Source organism: Galleria mellonella, unplaced genomic scaffold, assembly GCF_026898425.1.
Source record: "Galleria mellonella isolate WM207_F2 unplaced genomic scaffold, CSIRO_AGI_GalMel_v1 utg33, whole genome shotgun sequence".
NCBI classification, from domain to species: domain Eukaryota; kingdom Metazoa; phylum Arthropoda; class Insecta; order Lepidoptera; family Pyralidae; genus Galleria; species Galleria mellonella.
In genome coordinates this window covers 4,522,163-4,543,004 of record NW_026442079.1, presented here as the reverse complement: position 1 = coordinate 4,543,004, position 20,842 = coordinate 4,522,163, and the positions used below count along the sequence as shown (strand labels likewise).

Sequence of the window (20,842 nt, the reverse complement as noted above, 5' to 3'; positions counted from 1 at the left end):
GGGAGAATTATTCACTAAGCACTAATGTAGTCTAAACCAAATTTCAATTATCCACTAGTCATCACAATTACCAACAAACTTTTTTCTGACAAACTCCATAATAATCTCTGCAAATTTTTAATCGATTTTAGACAATTAACAAAATTATCTTATCGCAGACCCTTTGACATTATTTCTAGCAAGATGATAATAGAAATTGATTATATAAATCTCAATATTCTAAAAATAGTGGATTTAGTGGTAATATTGTATTTACTTATTTACCATCTATAATATAAAATATAGATTAAATTACATAATCGAATTTGATTATTTTTACTTTTTCTAAATTATTAAACTAAGACAAATATATCTAATATATAAAATATTGTCTATTTGAAATATAACAACTGCAATATTTACTAGGGATGTTTTTATTACTTTATCAAGGGTGAACTCGTAAACCAAACATACCTGTATATATTTATAGATATTTTCAAACCGAAAGCCAATCAAATGGCAGGAATTGTGTGAAATTGGAACAGAATTCTGCCGGATATGAGTATTAGAGGTAATAATCACAGTACATTTCTTGTGATGGTACTTTCTACCTTAGATACGAAAAAGGGAAGCAGTTTATATGCGATATTATTATACGAAAATGATTGATATCATATTGCAGAATTCTTTGTTGTACTCGTTTATAAAATATATATTTTTAAAAATAATTAACTATAAGGATATTTATTTTTGGATCCTCGTATAAAATTGTCCACCATTTAAAATTTCATGGTCTGCAAAACACTAAACTATACTTATACTAAAATTAGATAGAAATAAAGTATGAGAAAGAGTTTGGGACTTGTAGGACTAGTAGAGTATAAACTGGCGTCAAATATATTGAAGGAAGTTACGAAAACACAAATAAATCCAATGTATACTATTTGTATATATAAAATATACTATAATAATATTTACTATTTACTTGGAAATAAACTATTATATATATCAATTTTGATATTTGTTACTGAATAACAATTAAACAACCAAACAGTTTTAAATGAGATTTTCCATAATAGACATGCATTAATGTAGAATTAACCTATAATATATATATATATATATATATATATATATATATATATATATATATATATATATAATGAGAACAAATCTTAAAAATGAGACAATATGGATACTAATAATGTGTTGAGTTTTTCATTAAGTGTTGGAATTAATTGCCACTTCCCTTAGTTAAGATGGTGACCTACTTTTCTCAAATTGTTTATTATGCAAATGAAGTAATTAATAAAGCTTAAAAAGCTTATTAATGTAACATTCTTTGTAGAACGTGTACTGTATGATAATTTAATAAAAAATGTAGAAACATTAGAAGAATATAATAAATGATACTTGCTTGAGAAAATTTACAAATTACTTCATTCGCTACGCAAGATCAAAGGGCAGACGGACAAAGGGCATCCAGAGCATCGAAGTCACTGTAGATGTTAATAAGGATGCTGATATGTAACGCATATCAACTTCATATATAGTTTTTTCGAGCATAATCAACGATTTTTACTTTATATCTTACATATCCATTTCGAAAAACGGACAAGTAATATGGAAAAACGAACGCTGTATACGAGCAGAGTCACGTCTTCAAATGTTTTTCAGAGATTTAATTATTAGTTTAGGGCCGTGTCTTATATCTTATATAAGTTTATAGGAAGCCCTATATTCAGCGGTGAACAATAAACAAATGAAATGGGCATAACTATATAATAATGATAATTGTACTATACCATAATATATCAAAGGGAGACTTTGTACAAAAGTCGCTTGCTAGGGCACCTCTGTTCCATTCGTGTTTTTACCATGAAGCAGTTGTGTTTGCATGGCTATGTTTCGGTTTGAAGGATGGGATATGGCAGTGAATTTATAGGGTACAAATGAATAACACCCGAGTCCTCAGGAACGGTTAACTGTGTTATGTCGTGTAGTTTTTTTATGTTGTAGATTTTGTTCAGGCATCCCGTCCTCTTTGTTTGATTGTGGAGGCGGGATGTCTGCTCTATTGAACACATTGAGTATATATATTTGGGGATAGAGTGCAAGTTAGGATCCATAAAGTAAAATCAACGGCCTAAGACTACTACTAAAACAATAGTAGTGTATTTTTTTTAATGGATGATAATGGAATGGTAACCTCACCCGCGCTATCGGTATACACAGGCGGGGCACCAGTGAAGGATGATAGGTGAGGATGAAGTAGGTCAGTTAGCCCATCGTGACGAATTCAACAAGAATTGTTCACGATGGTTTCCAGGGGAACCACGTGGAGGTCGACCTAATAGAGTAATGGAGTTTGACAGCGCCATTGCTAGCAATATGCCTATATTGCTAGCAATGGGGCTATCAAACTCCATTGCTAACAATCCCTTTCCCCCCAATAGTAGTGTATTTAAAATGTGTCAACAAAGCGAAAGTTAAAAATTATCCTTTATCGCACTCGTGTTTTCGCCACCGAATAAGTGTTTTTTGGTTTGAAAGGATATGGCAGTAAAATTCCAAAATACGGATATCGTGGGCAGTACAGTACGATCTATTACAAACATAGTACTGTTTTTATTTACAGGCGATGATTACCACTTTCTATATACACGCCTTGAGCTTATTTTCCGTCTTCAATTGTATAAACAACTAACTTGATTTGAAAAAGCTTTAAGCAAATATCAGCTTTGTATGCTTTATAATGATATTGATTTTATGTATACTTCATATTTGTGTAAGCATACATAAAATATTTGAATCTCCATTTACAATCTCTATGCTGCAATGGTACGCGCCTTAAATTAGGTTGCGCATTTGATTCTCAATTGAAACAATTTGTATAAGAAATGACTATTTTTTAAATAGATATAGATCTAACCGGTGTTCGTAGTCTAATTCGTCGTAACACAAAATCCTAGGCACCCTATCCTAAGGTCCTCGCAATTAGTGTATATATAAATAATTTACCTGTTTATATATTATAAAAACTGTTATACATTTGCTATACATGTGTAAGTATATATGACGGTCTTAAGAAGCGCAAAAGCCCTTACACCTATGTAAGTATTATAAATTTGACTTTTGTGATAAACACGAGTTGACTGTGACAAGGTCCCAGTGCCCTCTGACAGTAATCGAGTAATTCAACGGTTTATTACTGTACTTTGGTAATAAAATTTATATTCCAAAAACGTTCAATTTTCTTCACATACACACGTGTATGTTGTCTGCTGTGGTTGGCCGATGTATCCAATTGGTTTTCTGCCAATGCTTGATAGCTTTTTAGATTAGCGGTATAAATCTCTGCTTTATGGACGAGCTTTTGTGATGTGTTTTACTAACAGTTATTGAACCTGTATTGGAATACTGCAGGAAAATATTTAAATTGTTTGCTATTCTTTTAGCAGCTATATGTTTAAAAGTGTCCAATACGCAACATAACACGTAAACCAGTGATCCAGCGATAAAATGGAAAAATATTCAATCGAAAATGTCAATGTTTGCTGTTAAAAATTAAAAAATTTGAATGCTGCTGTAACATCAAATAAAACCATCCAATAAAGAACGGATTTGCGTGTTTGATGAAGTAAAGAATCATATAGAATAATCACTGTACTAGCTATAACAATATTCTTATGACAAGAATATTATAGAGCCATAGTTTATATAATATTTTTTTTAATTGTGTTATTAGCGTAAATACATGCTAAGAGGTTAAATCATATTAGTTGCCTTTTCTACTTCATAATTATAAAACATTTTAGTATATTATAGTCTTAAACTAACAAGAATAAACATGTTTTTGCATTATGAAAACAATTTTAATGCTCTTACAAGAATAGTAATTAGAGACATTACAAACTATAACACATTTCAGATTATTGTCGTTGAGAAGGTATTTTTGCCCACCTAAGAGTGAGTGGTTATAATTAATTGTTATTAATATAACAGTTATAATTTATGTATTTAAAATGTACATAAGTTTTAAAAATAAAAATAAAATCTAACATTAAAAAAAATGTTAAACAGTTATATTTCAGTGACCGATATATTTCTATATCATAGACAATCTATAAAATATCTAAGTAGATGAAAGACACAATCCACATTTTTCCTGTAGTTATAAGGATATGTGATAATGACAATTTGGATTTTCTTTTTGCTCTTCATTTTTAAATTATTTCTTAAAATGGTAAAATAAAAACTATACGTTATGGATAATTATATGCTAACCTACTTAAACGCTAAGTGCACTTGACCCGCAGACAAGTTTTCAAGATAACAATGTTTTAACAGCCGGATGACGCGTTCTAGCGTCACGGGTCAACGGAACGGACAACCATCCTGGACCCGCAGGTCTTTCACGGGGAAAGACGCCCTACGAGAAGGGGAAACATATAAAAGTGAACGTTGGGTGGGCGCGCGACTCAGTCGCACCGCGATCGACAGCGCAACAGCGGCCGGTTCGACTTCCGTCCACCTCACTTCAACTCAGGTGAGCGCCGACATATTCCCAAATCGGTGATCAGTCGAGACAGCTCGCGCCTTCCTAATTGACGGTGGTGTATTGCGGCCCGCGCATCACAACTCAAAGGGTGTAGACCGCATACGCTGCGGCCGCGACTCCTCATCCGCCTGTCGCCCGTGACGCCCGCCACCCGCTCTACTTTCATTCTCGCCGCATGTCGCCCGCGTAAAATCACAACCACAACTCAACACTCCACGCCGGGTTCAATGAGGTGAGTCTACTATTTGGCACTATGCGTAAATTAAATATTTGCAGTGTTACGTTGTGCTTGTGTTTTGCGACGCGCGATATTTGATTTTTTTCCTATTTTTCTGCATTGCTTTTTTTAGTGATTGTTAATTATCTTCTTAGGTCTTTTTACATATATTTGAAGCGGTTATCTCTATTAACAAGACAGTAAGTCTAAAGTGAAAAATTTTATTACTTTATTATTATTTTCTCTTTTTAATAATAATGCAATAAATTATTTATACGATGTATATGTACATACATATTTGCAAGTAGTGGAATACGGAGATACACAAATAAATGTAGGTATCCATTTAGTTGGTCACGCAACAAGTGTTTTAACTAAATGTAAGATTTCAGTGTTTATCTAAGTATATTACGTAGGTAATAAACAAAAAGTAACGTGCTATCAAATCTGTGTAAATTAAGATAAATTAATAAGAATAATACATAACCAGGTATGACGAAATGTTTGCCTCCAAACCTGTCTTATTTTATTGTATAAATTTAACACAAATAATTTTGTCGGTTTAACATTCGCCTCTTACACCACGTTTTAGACACTCGTGTAGTTTAAAATAATTATAAATAATATGTGTTCTCTTACTTATTAAAGTGGGTGATAACGTATTTTTTGTGTGAATGGAGTTTGCAAATAAGTTATCTTTCTTAATAGAACATTTCAATTTTAACGACTATAAACATTGGTTACACGTGATTGTGCTCTAATTGTAGTCTTAAAGTACATGCGTACTTTCGGAAAACGTAAATAAATATTATGGAAACAGAACCTGTCGATCAGCAAACTTTCCTGATGAGGGAACCGCAGAGGTACGTGTTTTTGTGTGTCCACTTATTTAAAATGTCCATAAACGATGTAGATTAGATACTTTTATTACCTCATTAGCTTTTACCTACGAGTTCTTCCGCGTGACCGGGATAAAAACTAGCCGATGTCTTTCAACCCATATAGTACGTGCATAACAAATTTCGTACCGATCGGTTAAACCGTCAAGGCGCTAAATAGTAACAAACAAACAGACATACTTTCACATTTATTATATTAGTAAGGATTATGATAGTGCTAGACAAGATCTTTCCCAATAAGAAGAGTTTACAGAGTATTATTTTATGATCTATACGCAGCTCGTTAACTTATTTGTTTCGCTAACCAGCGCGGTTTGTCAACTTGATTTCGCCTTAACATGCATATATATTAAGTTTCTGGTATTTATATCAGAAACTTAATAACGAGTTTTTGAAATATCTAAACATTAAACTCTATCCGTCTGTTGATATGATGCTTCTTGAAAAACAATGTCATAGTAGTTCTATACAGTTGTTTAACTATCTATACCTAATAGCACGACTTTCATTACTTCAAAAAATATCCATTGTATACCTACAACATTGACCTGTGACCTACAGGAGCTAAGCATAATAGTGAACCATAATACAGAATTTATTCGGAAAATAGATGGCTACCTTCACAACGTAGCGTAACTAAAAACAGGTTGAAGCGGACGAATTGGATCCATCTTTTAATAATGTTGATCGTATATTTAAAAAAGTCCTTATTTATTTTCATTTCTTAATAGCGTTTGTTTGTTTGTCTATTTATCAATCTCTCAACCCGTATGATAGAGTATAGATACAAAGAAACGCTACTTTACAACGTTTTGATCTCATTGTTGTTATTAAGTTACGCCAAACTATGTATATTTTTTTGGAGCAATGCGCTCAGGAAATTGTATGGGGTGCCACGGATGTCACAGTGTATTCTGCGATAGACATGTTCATAGGCGAAATTTAGCACTTTCCATTTTTTTTTAATGAATAATAATAATGGTAATCCTGTTTGTGCTAACGATATACGCTGGCGGGGAACCCTTGAGGGATGATAAGTGAGGATGAAAAGACAGGTCAGTTAGTCCATCGTGATGAATTGACTTAGAACTCAGCATGGTGGTTTCCAGAGGTAACAGCGAGGGGGTCGCCTTGACAAGGTGTATTGCTAGCAATACGGTTATTAACCCCCATTACTAACAATCCCTTTCTGCCCTCCTTTCCCCTTTCTTCCCTTCAGAAGGGAGAGCCTTCTATTAGGTGGAACAACAGCTTATTTGTAATTTCAAAAAGAAATATATATTTTTAAATTAGTTTTGTTATAAGAAAATTTCAAATTTGACAAATTGGATTCTATTTGATACATTCATACATTATCGCAAACAGTTCGGTGTAATACATTTTTCTATTCCTGGCGTCTTTATTCTTTTATTATCTGATTCTTAGTATGTGACTTAACCATAACTATTACTAGACAGATATATAAATATTACGCGGTAAAAGTTACGGGCGCCGCTTATTTTAATAACAGACTATTTGTTAACATATCTGAATTCATTTTTATATAAACTAAGTTTTAGGGTACATCTGATATTTTTTTTATACAACTTAGAATGGCAAACAAGCTGACGGCCCACCTGATGGAAAGTGGTAACCGTCGCCTATAGACATAAGCAGTACCATAGACATAACAGAGTATACTATTTCGCCCATGATACCCCCCATGCGTTGCCATTCCTGAGGACTCAGGTGTTATTCCTTTATACCCTGTAAATTCACGCCCTATCCCACCTTTCAAACATATACACCATATTTGAGTTACGGCAATAAATTCGGTAAATCATAAAAATAAGGGCATATCGAAAGTGTAGCGGGTGATTAGGTAATTTTATCTGTAGGTAGTGAACATATCGTAAGTCAAACATTAGATGACACTTTTCGGGGTCAGTGCTATTTATTATTACTCATCTATTGATAGTTAAGGGAATAATAGACGATCGATATCAGTTCCCATCTATCCCTTTTATAGCTATATTAGTTACTGATACATCTCGAGCCTGAAATAGAATTTTATTTCTTATTCTTAAGACATATCTACCTTGTATTGGTTATCCTGTGTACTTTTTAATTTTGAATCAGTAATAGTTTTTTTATTTTTTTATTTTATAAATCCGATCAGGTGTGAGTTGAACTCACACGCCGTTTGTTCCGTATATAAGATAAAATTATCTTTATTGCATTTCTCATACGAAATATGTACATAATCGTTATAATTGATACTACAATTCGGAATTTCTTATTTTGAGGCATAATTGTAGTAAAAAAAGTAGGCCGCATAACAAAGTTTGCATAACTAAATTTCTTAATAACAATACTAGTTAGAAATTTTATTTTTCCTGTAATTTTCACATATACCTTTATAAATTAATTATTTCATTTCTCGCTTTAAAAACTTCGAAGATAAAAGAGAACGTTTGTTGTCTAAAAATGAAACAGTTTGTAAAGTGATAGCGAAACGAATATATTTAAAACCTCTAAACTGATCTAAAGGTGATTATAGTCGAAATAAGAACGATTACGTGAACAAAAATACGTGTTTAAAATCAACTTCCTTGTATCGGACACGAGTAGATTTTCTTTCGAATGTAGTTTACTTGTTTATATTATTACTTGCTTTTACTAGCGACTTCTAAGTATTTTTACTAGATGTTAGAAGCTAACATTATTTCTATTTTGCATCTGGCAATGTAATGCAAATATTCTTAATTTTGCAGGTGGCAATACTATCAAATCTGTAAAATTGTAAATTCTATGTATAGACAAACATCCCTATTCTCTCCTTATAACCACGTCTGATTGTAAACTTTTTACTTGCTAGCAATACAATATTCGCTCCATATCGCGGCTTTCTTTATTATTCCGACATCAACTAATAGCACTTCACTAGTTAAACCTACAATTTCCGTATACTAAATTAATATAGTACTTACTCTATATCTTTCTACATCCTAAAGAGTCGTGTATTCCAATTTTCATGGCGATTGGTTTACCCGTTATAGCACCAAGAGGTGACAATAACAACAACTGAACTAAACTAACTAAACTTTTACTTTAGTAAGAATTAAATTTAATTTCCACCTAATTAATTAATTGTCATATAAATGTTCGCAAAATTGGCTATGTACAGGAACTTTATATTTTAAATGTAAAATAAAGTGATGTTAAGAGTACTTCGCACTAATTTTACATCCACATTTTATTTTTCATTTATAAGAATAAATATATAAATGTAATTATTTACAATATAACAACTATTATTATATTTCAACTAGTGGTCCGTCCCGGCTACGCACGGGTGTACTTTTTTAAGCATATGGTATTGGGAAGTTTTTTATGTAATATGATCTTTAAGATCGTGGAACATTTTTTGTTCTATCATCAAAAGATTTCGCAGCGCATGTGTTTAAAGACGTTTTATCGAGAATATTTTTACAAATTGGGTTACATTATTATTTTAGTAGAGATCCCTAATTTTATCCAATAATAAATATAACTTATATTACTCAGGGATAATATAGCATCCCAATGGTGAAAGAATTTTTGAAATATCCAGTAGTTTTTGAGTTTATATTTTACAAATATATAAGTCTTTCCTCTTTATAATATATATTAGTATCTAATATCATGTTTGTCATCTTCCTGCATGTCTAACTTTAATTGTATACGAGATGCTTTTAAATGGTGCACTATTCCCGTATAAATTATAATGCACTTATAAAAATGCACTTCAATCTTTTATGGTATGTTGAATGAATCAATCAAAATTGTTTCGGTCCCTTTATACAGCAAGCATAGATAAGAGAGATCGAGTTGTTGCACCATACAAATTTATTCTAATTAAGGACACCATAACTATTTAAACCATGCCATGCATTTGTCGCCGCTTTCGTTATTTTGGTATTCAGTTGCATGTACTTATCTTTATTTTTCATTTCGTTTTCAACATAAGTAATGATAATAAATTAGTGGAGAAAGAACATTGCTATAAATGTATTTAAATAAAATACAAATCTTCCTTCGTTATGTTTATTTATGGTTCTGAAGTCTCCTTTTAAGTATAATCACATATTTGTTACGAAACTTACACTTACTGGTTATTATTTGTTCTTAATGGGGTTAAAATATATAAAACTATATGTATGAAAAGACTATGTTCTAACTTACCTATAAAACTACAATTTAAATCGCTAATATTATTATGCAGTATAAGATTAAAGTATATTATGTTCGTATCTTATAATTATTAGAAAATTGAAATTAATGTTCTGTAATTCCGTCAGAATCGGAATATAATGGAGGCGTGGTTCTAGATAGTTTTAAATAAAGTTAATAGTAGAGACACAATGTATTTCAACATTTTTAGTAAACAACAGAAATAGTTAGTATAAAAAACTAGAATTAATGAAAGGAAATTATTTATTCCATTTATTTATTATCCATATAATAGTGTCTAGTAAAATAGTTGTAAAAATAATTTTCAAAAAAATTAAAAACGAGTACAGCAACAATAACAATTTTGGTTGTAGTATAGAATGTCTAAAACAATATAAAACAACCAGGTTTTAAAATGATATGGATTATAAAAAGATTTAACAAAAGTATAGTCTGTTTTAAGTGCCCTGTCGTTATTTACATAAATTTACATTAAGTTTTACTGTTTTATTATGGTTAATAGCTATATTTATTATTTGTTTAAATATGGTGTGCATACAACCTTTGATATGAAGAAAAACATAGCTATTCTGTGTCTCAAACGGTCGAGAACAAACAAAATAATTTGTACGCGAGCGAAAACCCGCGAATAAAGTTTCTGTAAACACTTATAACAAACTTTACGTAAAGAAGACGAATTATTATACTTCCTAAGTTCTTGTTTTATAGATTTTTCGTGATCGTCTTATGAAAGCAGATATTAAGATTCTTTGTTTCTTATAATAATATAGTATTCCAGGACAGACAATTTTTTTATTCAACGGCAATTAAGCTGTCGGCCCACCTGGTGGAAAGTAGTAATATTAATTATAAACTTGTAAGTAGGTATACTATGTCTTTATAATATAGAGTACAAGTTTTATTCTCGCACGGGAAAATTCCACAATTTATAATATAAAATTACATGCTAGTTCAGAAAAAATATCAAAAACCAGCTTTTACTCGCGACTTCGTCTGCGTGACCAAGATATGTACATTGATCGGAATAAAAAGTAGCTTCTTCATCTCATGAAGTATGTGTAACAAATTTTATAGTGATTGATAAAGACGTTAAGACACTATAAAATAACATATAAATTCACTGTAACATTTATAATACTAATAAGTACCTAAGGATTGCCGTCTCTCATAGGGTAAGCATAGGGCATCGTCTCGCGATGACCTCAGCCTTACTTTTATAAGTAGTCAAAACTACAACTTTGACTACTTAATACTTATAAAAGTGTTTTATTACAATTTAATATCATTTTTTTATTGCTTTACAGTAATTATACTATAATCTTTTTAATTGCTGTAGTGTCAAAATTTTTAAACAATTACTAAAAAAAAATAGCGTGAGACTGCTATAACTTATTTTCAAATACAAATGCCACGCAAATACCACATTTATTTTATTGTTACGCATTTTATATTGCCAATATGAAAGTTATAGAAAAATGTGGTACCGATATAAATCAGCGTTATGGTTTATTTTCATTTTGCCACTCGAGTAGCGAAACAGGCGTCCTTGCGCTATACTGGTACATATCAGGCAACTCCTGTACGTCTGCGTCATCACTAATATCTCTATTCGATCATAAAAATGTCTATATTTTCTGAGAGCAATCCATCCCATCATCGTAAAATTGACGTCGGCAGTAAAACATTCGTGTCCTATAAAGCAACTGCGTGATGCATTGCTCTGACCGTTATTAACAAATTTAAGGTTGCGATTATGATAAATATATGAGGAGCTCAAGGGATGAGGTGATATCCTTCACGAGTCTTTTGTATCAATTGCATAATCAATAAACAATTTAAATTCTAACGACAATTATGTAAATTTAAAACAATTATCTTTATACCTGCTTAGATAAGTGATTATTGTTTACATACATACTCGTACTTAGGCTTAGAACTATTAATACTACAACAACATGAATTATTATCTAATGCAAACAATATCATAAATTTGGAAGTTTATAAACATGATTGGATATTTGTTATTCAACTACTCTTAAGTGGTTGCACAAATTTGAATACATTTTCGTATAATATAATAGGATCATATCTTAAATTGAGAAAATAATATTCCATTTTTTTCCATTAATTCACATGGATAAAAACGAGGTTATATATATATATATATATATATATATATATATATATATATATATATATATATATATATATATATATATATATATATATATATATTAACATGTAAACCATAATAAAATTATAACAGCGTACATTAAATTATCAAAAAAAAAAAAACTACTAAAAGTAGATTTTGAATTTTTTAGTGCTTGACTTTAAATTATTATTGTGATTATAAATTACTTAAAATAAAGGTCCTCCTCCTTTCTTGAGACTGTTTTATGCCATCTACTACTGTACTAAAGTGGACGTGTATTTTGAATTATTAAATAATCATTATTCACTAGATATGTGTCGTATTACACATTTTTATTATTTACAACAATAAATATAATTGAAGTTGGTAAAAATTCATATTATAGAATGCGTTGCTTGAACGTTTTGAAATAAAAGAATAAAATTAGTAACACAATATTAATTACTTTTAGCCCTATAAAAAAGTTCGCGACACCATATTACTAAGTTGAATATCTCAGCCGAAAAGATTTTTTTTTAAGTAAAATAAATTTTACATGCCGTTTATTTTATAATCTTAGAAAATATTAGGGCAGTACTTTCATACACCAAAATACAAGTCTTACTAAAATGTGTTAAACAGTTTAAAAGTTACACAAAGAAATATTTCACACGTGCGAAGCCGGGGCGAGTCGCTAGTACGCTGCATCGTTGAATTGCCACTTTATCTATCAACAAATGACATGGCGTATATGTGTACAAACACTGTAATTACTCTTTCCATTTGTAACATTTTCCTTGACATTACGCCGCAATTGAATAGAATTCCAAAAGATCTCATTATCTTCAGGTACTATTATCGCTAACTACTTACTTATGATGCTAGCTTTTCGCTTGACTGATCGACTGTTTTATGTTTTATTTACTGTTTTTCTTGCTTTTTCTTTATTTAAACTTAAATATGTTAGTATCTGTAACACGTTATTTAAAATATCACGTATATATTAAATGATTGTAAACTGCATATACATGTTCTTCATAAATAATAATACGCATGTTGTATTGCTATATTGCTGTTGTATTTAGGCAAATAATATTGTTATAATTATTAGCGGACCCAGTAAATATTGTTTTATTCCCCACCGTCACCTGCCGAGTCCATTTTTTCTTGTTGTAATAATAATAACGTATCTTCTAAGTTGGAGCAAACGATACAAAATACCATTATAATCGGTTGACCTCTTTCAGAAGTTAGCGTAAACGAACATGGAATGTTTATATATTAAAATTTGCATAAATTCTTATAGTAATAAATGCATAATTATAATAATAATAAATGTAGGTATATGAAATAAAATTACAGACATGTATCTACATATATTATTTACTCAAATAGTTAGGTACATATACATTTCTGCGTTAAGAGCTAATTAGTAAAAAAAATATAATTGTAATATTGATGTTTTTTTGCAATATTATTATACATTATCATATGGTGTTATGTATAAATAATTTATTTATATATGCCACATGTTAATATGTGACGATCCAATAAAATAGGTAAAGATAGTAGTTTTATACGTAGTTATAGATAATGTAAACTTGGCTACCGGTTTTAATTTGTTTGTTTGCAGATATACAATGGCGTAAATACATAATTTAATTTATCGTTCAGTCATTCATAATAATACAATTAATGATAAAAATAAATAATAATCTGTATTTAAAATATTTCTTACGAAAAGTAATTTCTTTGACACAGTGCTTTCGTACAATGTCGTGAAATATTTTTATACAAAGTAACTTGAACTCGCACACAATTAACATATCGCACAAACGAAACTGAAAGATACGGAAGCAAAATTATAACTAAAAGTTGTTTATATATAAGTAAAAAGTTAAATGAGAGTGTATAACGATATAAATGAGAATTTCAAAGAGTGATCAAAACTACATTCGTATATATTTTTTTGTTCCTAATTCAATTATCTAGGTATTTTATGTGTACTCAATACAAAAAATATTAGTAAAATAAATGTGCGAACAGACCCTATATTTATCTACTCAACGTCAATCATTTTGTCTGTCAGCATATCTAATTTTTCGTTTTTTTAATATAATAATTCTTGATGGAAATAATTTTTTTTTCTTCATTGAAATTATCACGTATATTTTTCATATTAAAGTAAAAAAAATGAAGGTTATATAATTAATGTAAAATGATGAAATTGGTGTTCGAGTGGAAACGATGCTGTGATTTAACACACTACTGCATCTTTCGATTATTTAAAGTTTGATCGTCACTATATTCATGAGCATCACTGTTTCCAGTTATTCAATACCTGCTCATAGTACAAGTTACGCCTAGTTTACGACTAAATGCCGTTGTGCAACATGTCCAGATCTATGGTCCAGGTCGTAAAAAGAGATAGATACTGTTCTTTATCTATAGTACCTGCTCGAAAAATAGCTACTTTCTCCATAACGGGGGAAACATAACCGGTTATAGTTTAACTTAAAAATTCGTAATAACATTATTCCCAACTCGTTTGATTTGAAACCCTCGCCTTCGTCCACTCGTTGGTAATCGATGTCTTTTTTTCAATGAACATTATTATTATTGTTTATAATTAAGATATCGGAAATCTGAACAGAAAGCTGTTAAAACTAAAATGAATTTTTCAATTATTCAAAAATTGGTGAGGCTTAACAAATCGTGAGTGTGCATATATAATGGAATGTACGATGCGTGCGTGCGAATGCAGCATGCATGTGTAATTTCAACGCCTCTGAAGCCTACATAGAAACAACAAAAATAAATTTATTGGAATAAATTTAAGTAACATTTACATAAGACTTCTTTCTTGTTTACGATGTTTAATGAAAATAAAAAAAAAAAAACAACTATAATCTTAAAGAAATTGTAATTGAAAAAAAATACCTTCACAATTAAACAAAGAATCGTCAGGAATTGGCAACAATCTTTACCTTGAATTATCCAGTCACAGTTGTTACATGGTAATAGTAAACCTCATTGTGGCAATTACATACTACGAGTATGAAATACTACATTACTGTCGACGCCGGAAATAAAGCAATTGATGACGACAAATATCGGAAGGATGACGCAAAACGGCACTTCCAAAGTGATGTTAAAACTTTTCAGCTTAACGAGATCGTTCATTGCTATTACTATAGAGACTTGTAATGCTTTTCTCCAGTTTTTAAAGTAAACAATAAACTAATTCTAGAAACGTAAAAGATTATTAAATATATTAAAAGTTGTAGTGCAGTTTAGACAATAGATAATTACATTTGAACGACTTCTTCGATGAACTATCATTCGATTTATCATTTATGATTTAGTTTATGAACTAGACAAGAATTTGATTTATTTCAACTTATTTCTGTTTTAATCCTTATCAACCTCTTCTAAAGTAAATGTAATCTAAAGTAAAGTAACTTATAAAACATTTATACTAACTTTTAAATATGGAAGTACATTCGAACATATTCATAATCGAAAAACTATGGCATCTATTTAAAACTGGAATGTAATAGATTTATCCTGGCTAAATTTCAGAATAGATGTTTCTTTGTCCTATTCTGTTTTTTAGTTATCAACAATAGCTAATTTTGTTCCTGGTATAACAAAATAAATATGATGATACTATACTACGAAAGGATTCCGTCCATTTTCATAGAGGGTAAATTTGAGTAAATAACAATCTCGAGAAAACTAGAATCCTAACTTCAATGCTGACAATAAGCTGTCACAACCTTCTTAGTAAACAATGCGCGGGAAAACACGTCTGCTCCGTTACCCGATCACATCGAGCCAATAGAAGATTTTCCTTCGTGACTCTCACAGTTTCTTTATACTTTTTTCGCTTTGTAAAACAATCCACTGTTGATTCAGGTAATATGATTGTTTTCTGTCTAGTACCAATTCTACATTTTGTAGCTATTTGTACTTATATACATATATCTATTTTGTGCACAAATATTGCTTAGCTTTGATTAAGGACCCAAATATCGCATTGCAATATTAAAATATACGAGAAAGCGTTTACTCTTTTGTTAAAAAAATCATCTAAACCTATCTAGAATTACTGAAATTGTCATGCAGTATCCTTACTTACTCGTCACAAAAAATAAAGTCGAAAATATTATATTTATCAACTTTCGTAATACGATAGCCGTGATCTGAAATAAATACATAACAGTAAAAAAAGCATCAATTTTGATGAAATTATTATTCTATAATAAAATAATGTGCTCACATATATTAGAAGCGTAATATTTTACATGATACTCATCCGTGCATGTCTCACGCTATGCACAGAAAGGTGTTAACTCAAATTGTGCACTTCCTCTTTAAGTACGCAAGAAATAAGATAATTAGAATTTGTACGAATTATTATGAATCATAACACACCTAGTAATGTTACGATTCAGAATATCTAAGTCTCGATAAAAAGTCGAGGGTTTTCCCATTAGGTACAAAGATCTATTATACCACAAATGCCTGATTTGTCAGACGTCCTAACAAGATCAATTTACCGTTGTATATTTATGTAGTACCTATATACGTAGATGTATATAATTATGTTTAATTATTCATTATATATATTTACGTCGCGAACTACGTATTAATATAATTAAATAGGTACATCTACGTCACGAATAGTACATGTATGTCTGATTTTGTCATAAATAGATATATATGTACTATTCGTGACATAGATACATATAGTGAATAATTATATACATCTACGTCATGAATAGTACCTACATGTATTTCTGTTTACGACAAATATACAATATCAAGTTAGCCCAAGTAAAAATAGTAATAGTAACGTCGTAGTAGTGTGTTGAATAAATTGGTATTAGAATGTAAACACAGGTTGTTATCAACGAATTAAAAAATATTATTTAAAAATCAAACGGAGTAAGCAAGTAACTAATAAAAAATATTTATCAAATAGTATTTCAAACCAAATTCGAACGAACAGGAAAAAAGCTGACACCATCATTCATTCATTATGAATTAATAGGTAGCCCAATCAATGTTTGAATCAAAGTAGGTCATAGCCTATATCCATCATTGTATTTAATAAGTAATAAGAAAAAAACAAGTGAATACCTTTTACTTAATAAGGAAATATGTTTCTGATTATAAGGTCGTCGGTAACGATTTCATCTGTTACTGTGAAATTAATCAATTATCTAGAGAAATGTTTTACTAAAAATGTAAAGCTTCCCATACCTATTAACTCGATAGCTGATAACATTTTGTTTTAAGTATTAGATGATGATTTTTTTTGTCTTCAGCGCATGTTTCTCTACAAAAAAAAATGTTCAGTTTGACTGGTAATACACTCCCATAAAAGAACGCTTATCATTTCGATTTCAACCTTTATATATATATATCATGTGTCAAAAATATTACATCACTAATGTTTCCAGTGATATAATTTAAATACTTTTAGATATTTCCATTTTTATATGCAAATTGAAATGGCAAACAAGCCGACGGCCCACCTAATAGAAAGCGATAACAGTCTCATATAGACATAAGTATAATATTAGGGGCATGACAGAATATAATCTAAGACGCTAATGTGTTCGTAATATTCTGTGCTTCAGCCTACTTCTTATTAAATATTCGTATATCAATTAAAACATTAAGTGTCCGATAGGTATAACAAAAGCATAGAAATCTTGATAATTTTTCATACTTTTACAAATTTATAAGCTTCGTTAAAAAAATTGGTTGTATGTTACATATATCATACTATATTGTGTCACGGTCCATAAAAATGACAACCATTTCCAAACGTTTAACAATTGTAAAACATTGATTTCGTATCAAATAGGTATAAAATTTAGATTTGCACTCATAAGTGCCTATAAAAAATTAAATTTATAATGAATTTTGTAATAATGAGAAATAAAATTTTATATATACTCGTAAATACTAAATTAAATAATTTATTTTCCTAATTAACGCTTTTTTACATGAATTACGAGGTTTGTCCGGAAAGTACGTATAAAAGTTTTTTAAAAATTTTATTTTACAATTATTCAGGTAAATCAATTTTATCCCCTTCAAAGTACTCCCCCTGTGACATAATGCACTTGTGCCAACGCCGTTTCCACTGTGAGAAGGCTCCTTGAAAGTCCTCTGGTTGTAGGTTTCTCAGCTGCCCCGTCGTAGCTTTTTTTATCTCATTTATGTCCCCCAAATGCCGCCCCCGAAGTACCAATTTGGTTTTTGGGAACAAGAAGAAGTCACACGGGGCCAAATCCGGCGAATAGGGGGGGTGTTCGGTCACCGTAATGGAATTTTTACTCAAAAACTCACGGAACGATCTTGGCGCAAATTTTTTTCATTTGAAGTTCGTTTCTTAGAATTTCGTGGACCACGGTTTTGCCCAAATTAAGCTCTTCAGCCACCTGTCTGACCGTTAAACGACGGTCCCCATTAACACAAGTTCGAATTCTTTCCACGTTTTCGTCGGAATGTGAAGTGGAAGGACGTCCTGAACGTGGGTCATCTTGAACGCTTTCTCGGCCCTCTCTGAATCTTTTTAGCCACTTGTGGACGGTTGGTTCCTTCACAGCATCATCCCCATAAACTGTTCTGAGATCGGCAAAAATTTCACGGCCATTCTTGCCGAGTTTCGAGAGAAACTTGATTACGACGCGCTGCTCTTCAACGGAAGCGGGCTCCATGCCGACGGGGTTTCGTTAAGAGGTAACTTCACAGATGGCGTGACAAGCCAGTTCGCACCGCACGGCGGTCAGACCAGAACTGAAGCATTGTTAGGGACATAAGGAAGGGGTCCTGCGCTTACCTGGCCTCCCCACTCCTCTTTCTCGCATTCCAGAACACTTTTATACGAACTTTCCGGACAGACCTCGTACAACAGGACACTGTTATAATTCATGTAAATAAAACCGGAGATGCAGCTAGTAGGCATGGAATTAAAAAAGATGAGTAGTTGCTCACAGAAATGATCATTTCATTAAAAAAAAAATAAAAAATATAACTGACATTTGTACAAGGAAAGTATAAATACATATGTTTAGTTTATATGCATAGATGCACACAATTATATTAGGTAGATCTTATAATTTTGATTTAGCAGTATCGTAATAACTATATTATTTAAAATATGTAAAATATTGTGTTTAATTATATTGTTATTTAATAATAACCGCAGCCAAGAACTAAGTAATCGAAATTTTGAAGCGTTGGTCGGCATATTGTAACGTCCAACTTCCAAACAATTTCACAAATCGAATATATTGATGCAACGATAAATTAAACAAATATACTACTCAGTCACAAGAATAAGATTGTTGCAAAATTGATACCTAGAAAAACATAAATAGATAATTTCAATTTTGATTTGATTGTCTGTAACCGCAAACCATCACGCAAATATCGTATATATAAATATATTTATACATAATTTTGTAATCACAAATCCTTTTAAATGAGTTTCGTAACACCAGTCATTTGAATGTTTGGCTATTCATAAAAATAATTATATAGATAATTAAAAAGAGCACGCAATTTAATAGATTCCTACTTTTCATTTATATTTTATTTAAACTGTATATTTAAAATATGGCTTTAATATTTTACATTTATAATAACAATAGCCTTAAACGTAGTAATTGTTATCCACGAACATATGACAAGTGGGTATTACAATTGGTTTGCACCGACAAATTCGGAGCGAGGTGCTGTAAGAAAAGAAAAGAAAATATAAAGCGTATGACTAACTGTATGAACAAAATGTATTGATGAATAAAGAATTGTGTGCATGTAAATGTATGTGCATATGGATATGAGTGTATAAAAGCATAAAAATGCATAAATATGATAATTTAAGTGTATAAGATAGTCTTATACACTGAAATTTTCTGACTATAAATAAACTTATTTCATGTTCAGTTTCCGTGTAAGTTAAATTAATGCTCACGATTACCCAAAACAAAAATTAAACTTCCTTAAATTGATCTAATACCTGTGTGGTCTTATAGGAGCCACATTTATATTTAGGAGCAAAAAATGATTTTATCACTTTATAGTCTCATATAAATGTGGAAAAATTATCACAATAAGAGTTATATGTAGTTAAATAGTTTAATTAAATATAAAAAAAAAAACTAACCACCTACAGTTTGATAGATTATCAGCGAACAACATGATCTATTTTATTTTCTACCTATCTACCAATCCGAAACCGGGACAGATCACTAGTCAATTGTAGAACTTTCTTCGAATCGACGGTTTAAAACATATGAAATTAAATAACTTGAATTCCATTACTTCTTTCAGTTTCATAAATTAGGGAAAAAAATCTCAGTATAGTTACTCACATTTAGAGCCTTATCATCATGTTATAAATTGTCGAGTGGAAAGTTTATCTTACAAGTGAAACTCGAACATTAGTGACATTGATTCTGGTGCAACTTATAGTATGCAATTCTCTTCTTGCGCAGCCTTTAAAGCGGAGTTAATAGCATACTTTGTTCATGTAATAGCTAAGGAAATCACTTATTTGCGCTCTATTACTTTAATTAAACTGGTACCAGAGTTGTGTGTAACTCAGGAGAGTAGATACAGTTACAGCTGTTCGTATCTTTTTCACTATGTAGCATAAAAAATTATATACTGATTGCGTAAACTCCGCTGCAATTTATTGTTTTAACGAACAATTTTAGGAACAATAAAACAAATATTATGACACAGTAACGTAAAAAATTTAGGATTATAGGTAACTATGTAAATTAAACTTAAAATTTCAACTAGGTTTTAACTAC

General features: G+C 30.6%; 1 protein-coding gene across 2 annotated transcripts in view; it reads left to right on the top strand.

The window, feature by feature from the left end:
* The first annotated feature begins 4,449 nt into the window (after positions 1–4,449).
* Positions 4,450–20,842, top strand: part of LOC113518223 (neprilysin-2) — a 48,217-nt gene continuing 31,824 nt past the window's right edge. Inside the window, exon 1 of one of the 2 annotated variants that reach the window (XM_026903045.3) lies at positions 4,450–4,772. In XM_026903045.3, coding sequence (XP_026758846.1) covers positions 4,768–4,772 — 5 coding nt within the window. In that variant the 5' untranslated portion in view covers positions 4,450–4,767. Of the gene's footprint in view, positions 4,773–5,401; positions 5,621–20,842 lie in introns of those variants that run through there. The other variant, XM_026903035.3, reaches the window with a different exon arrangement.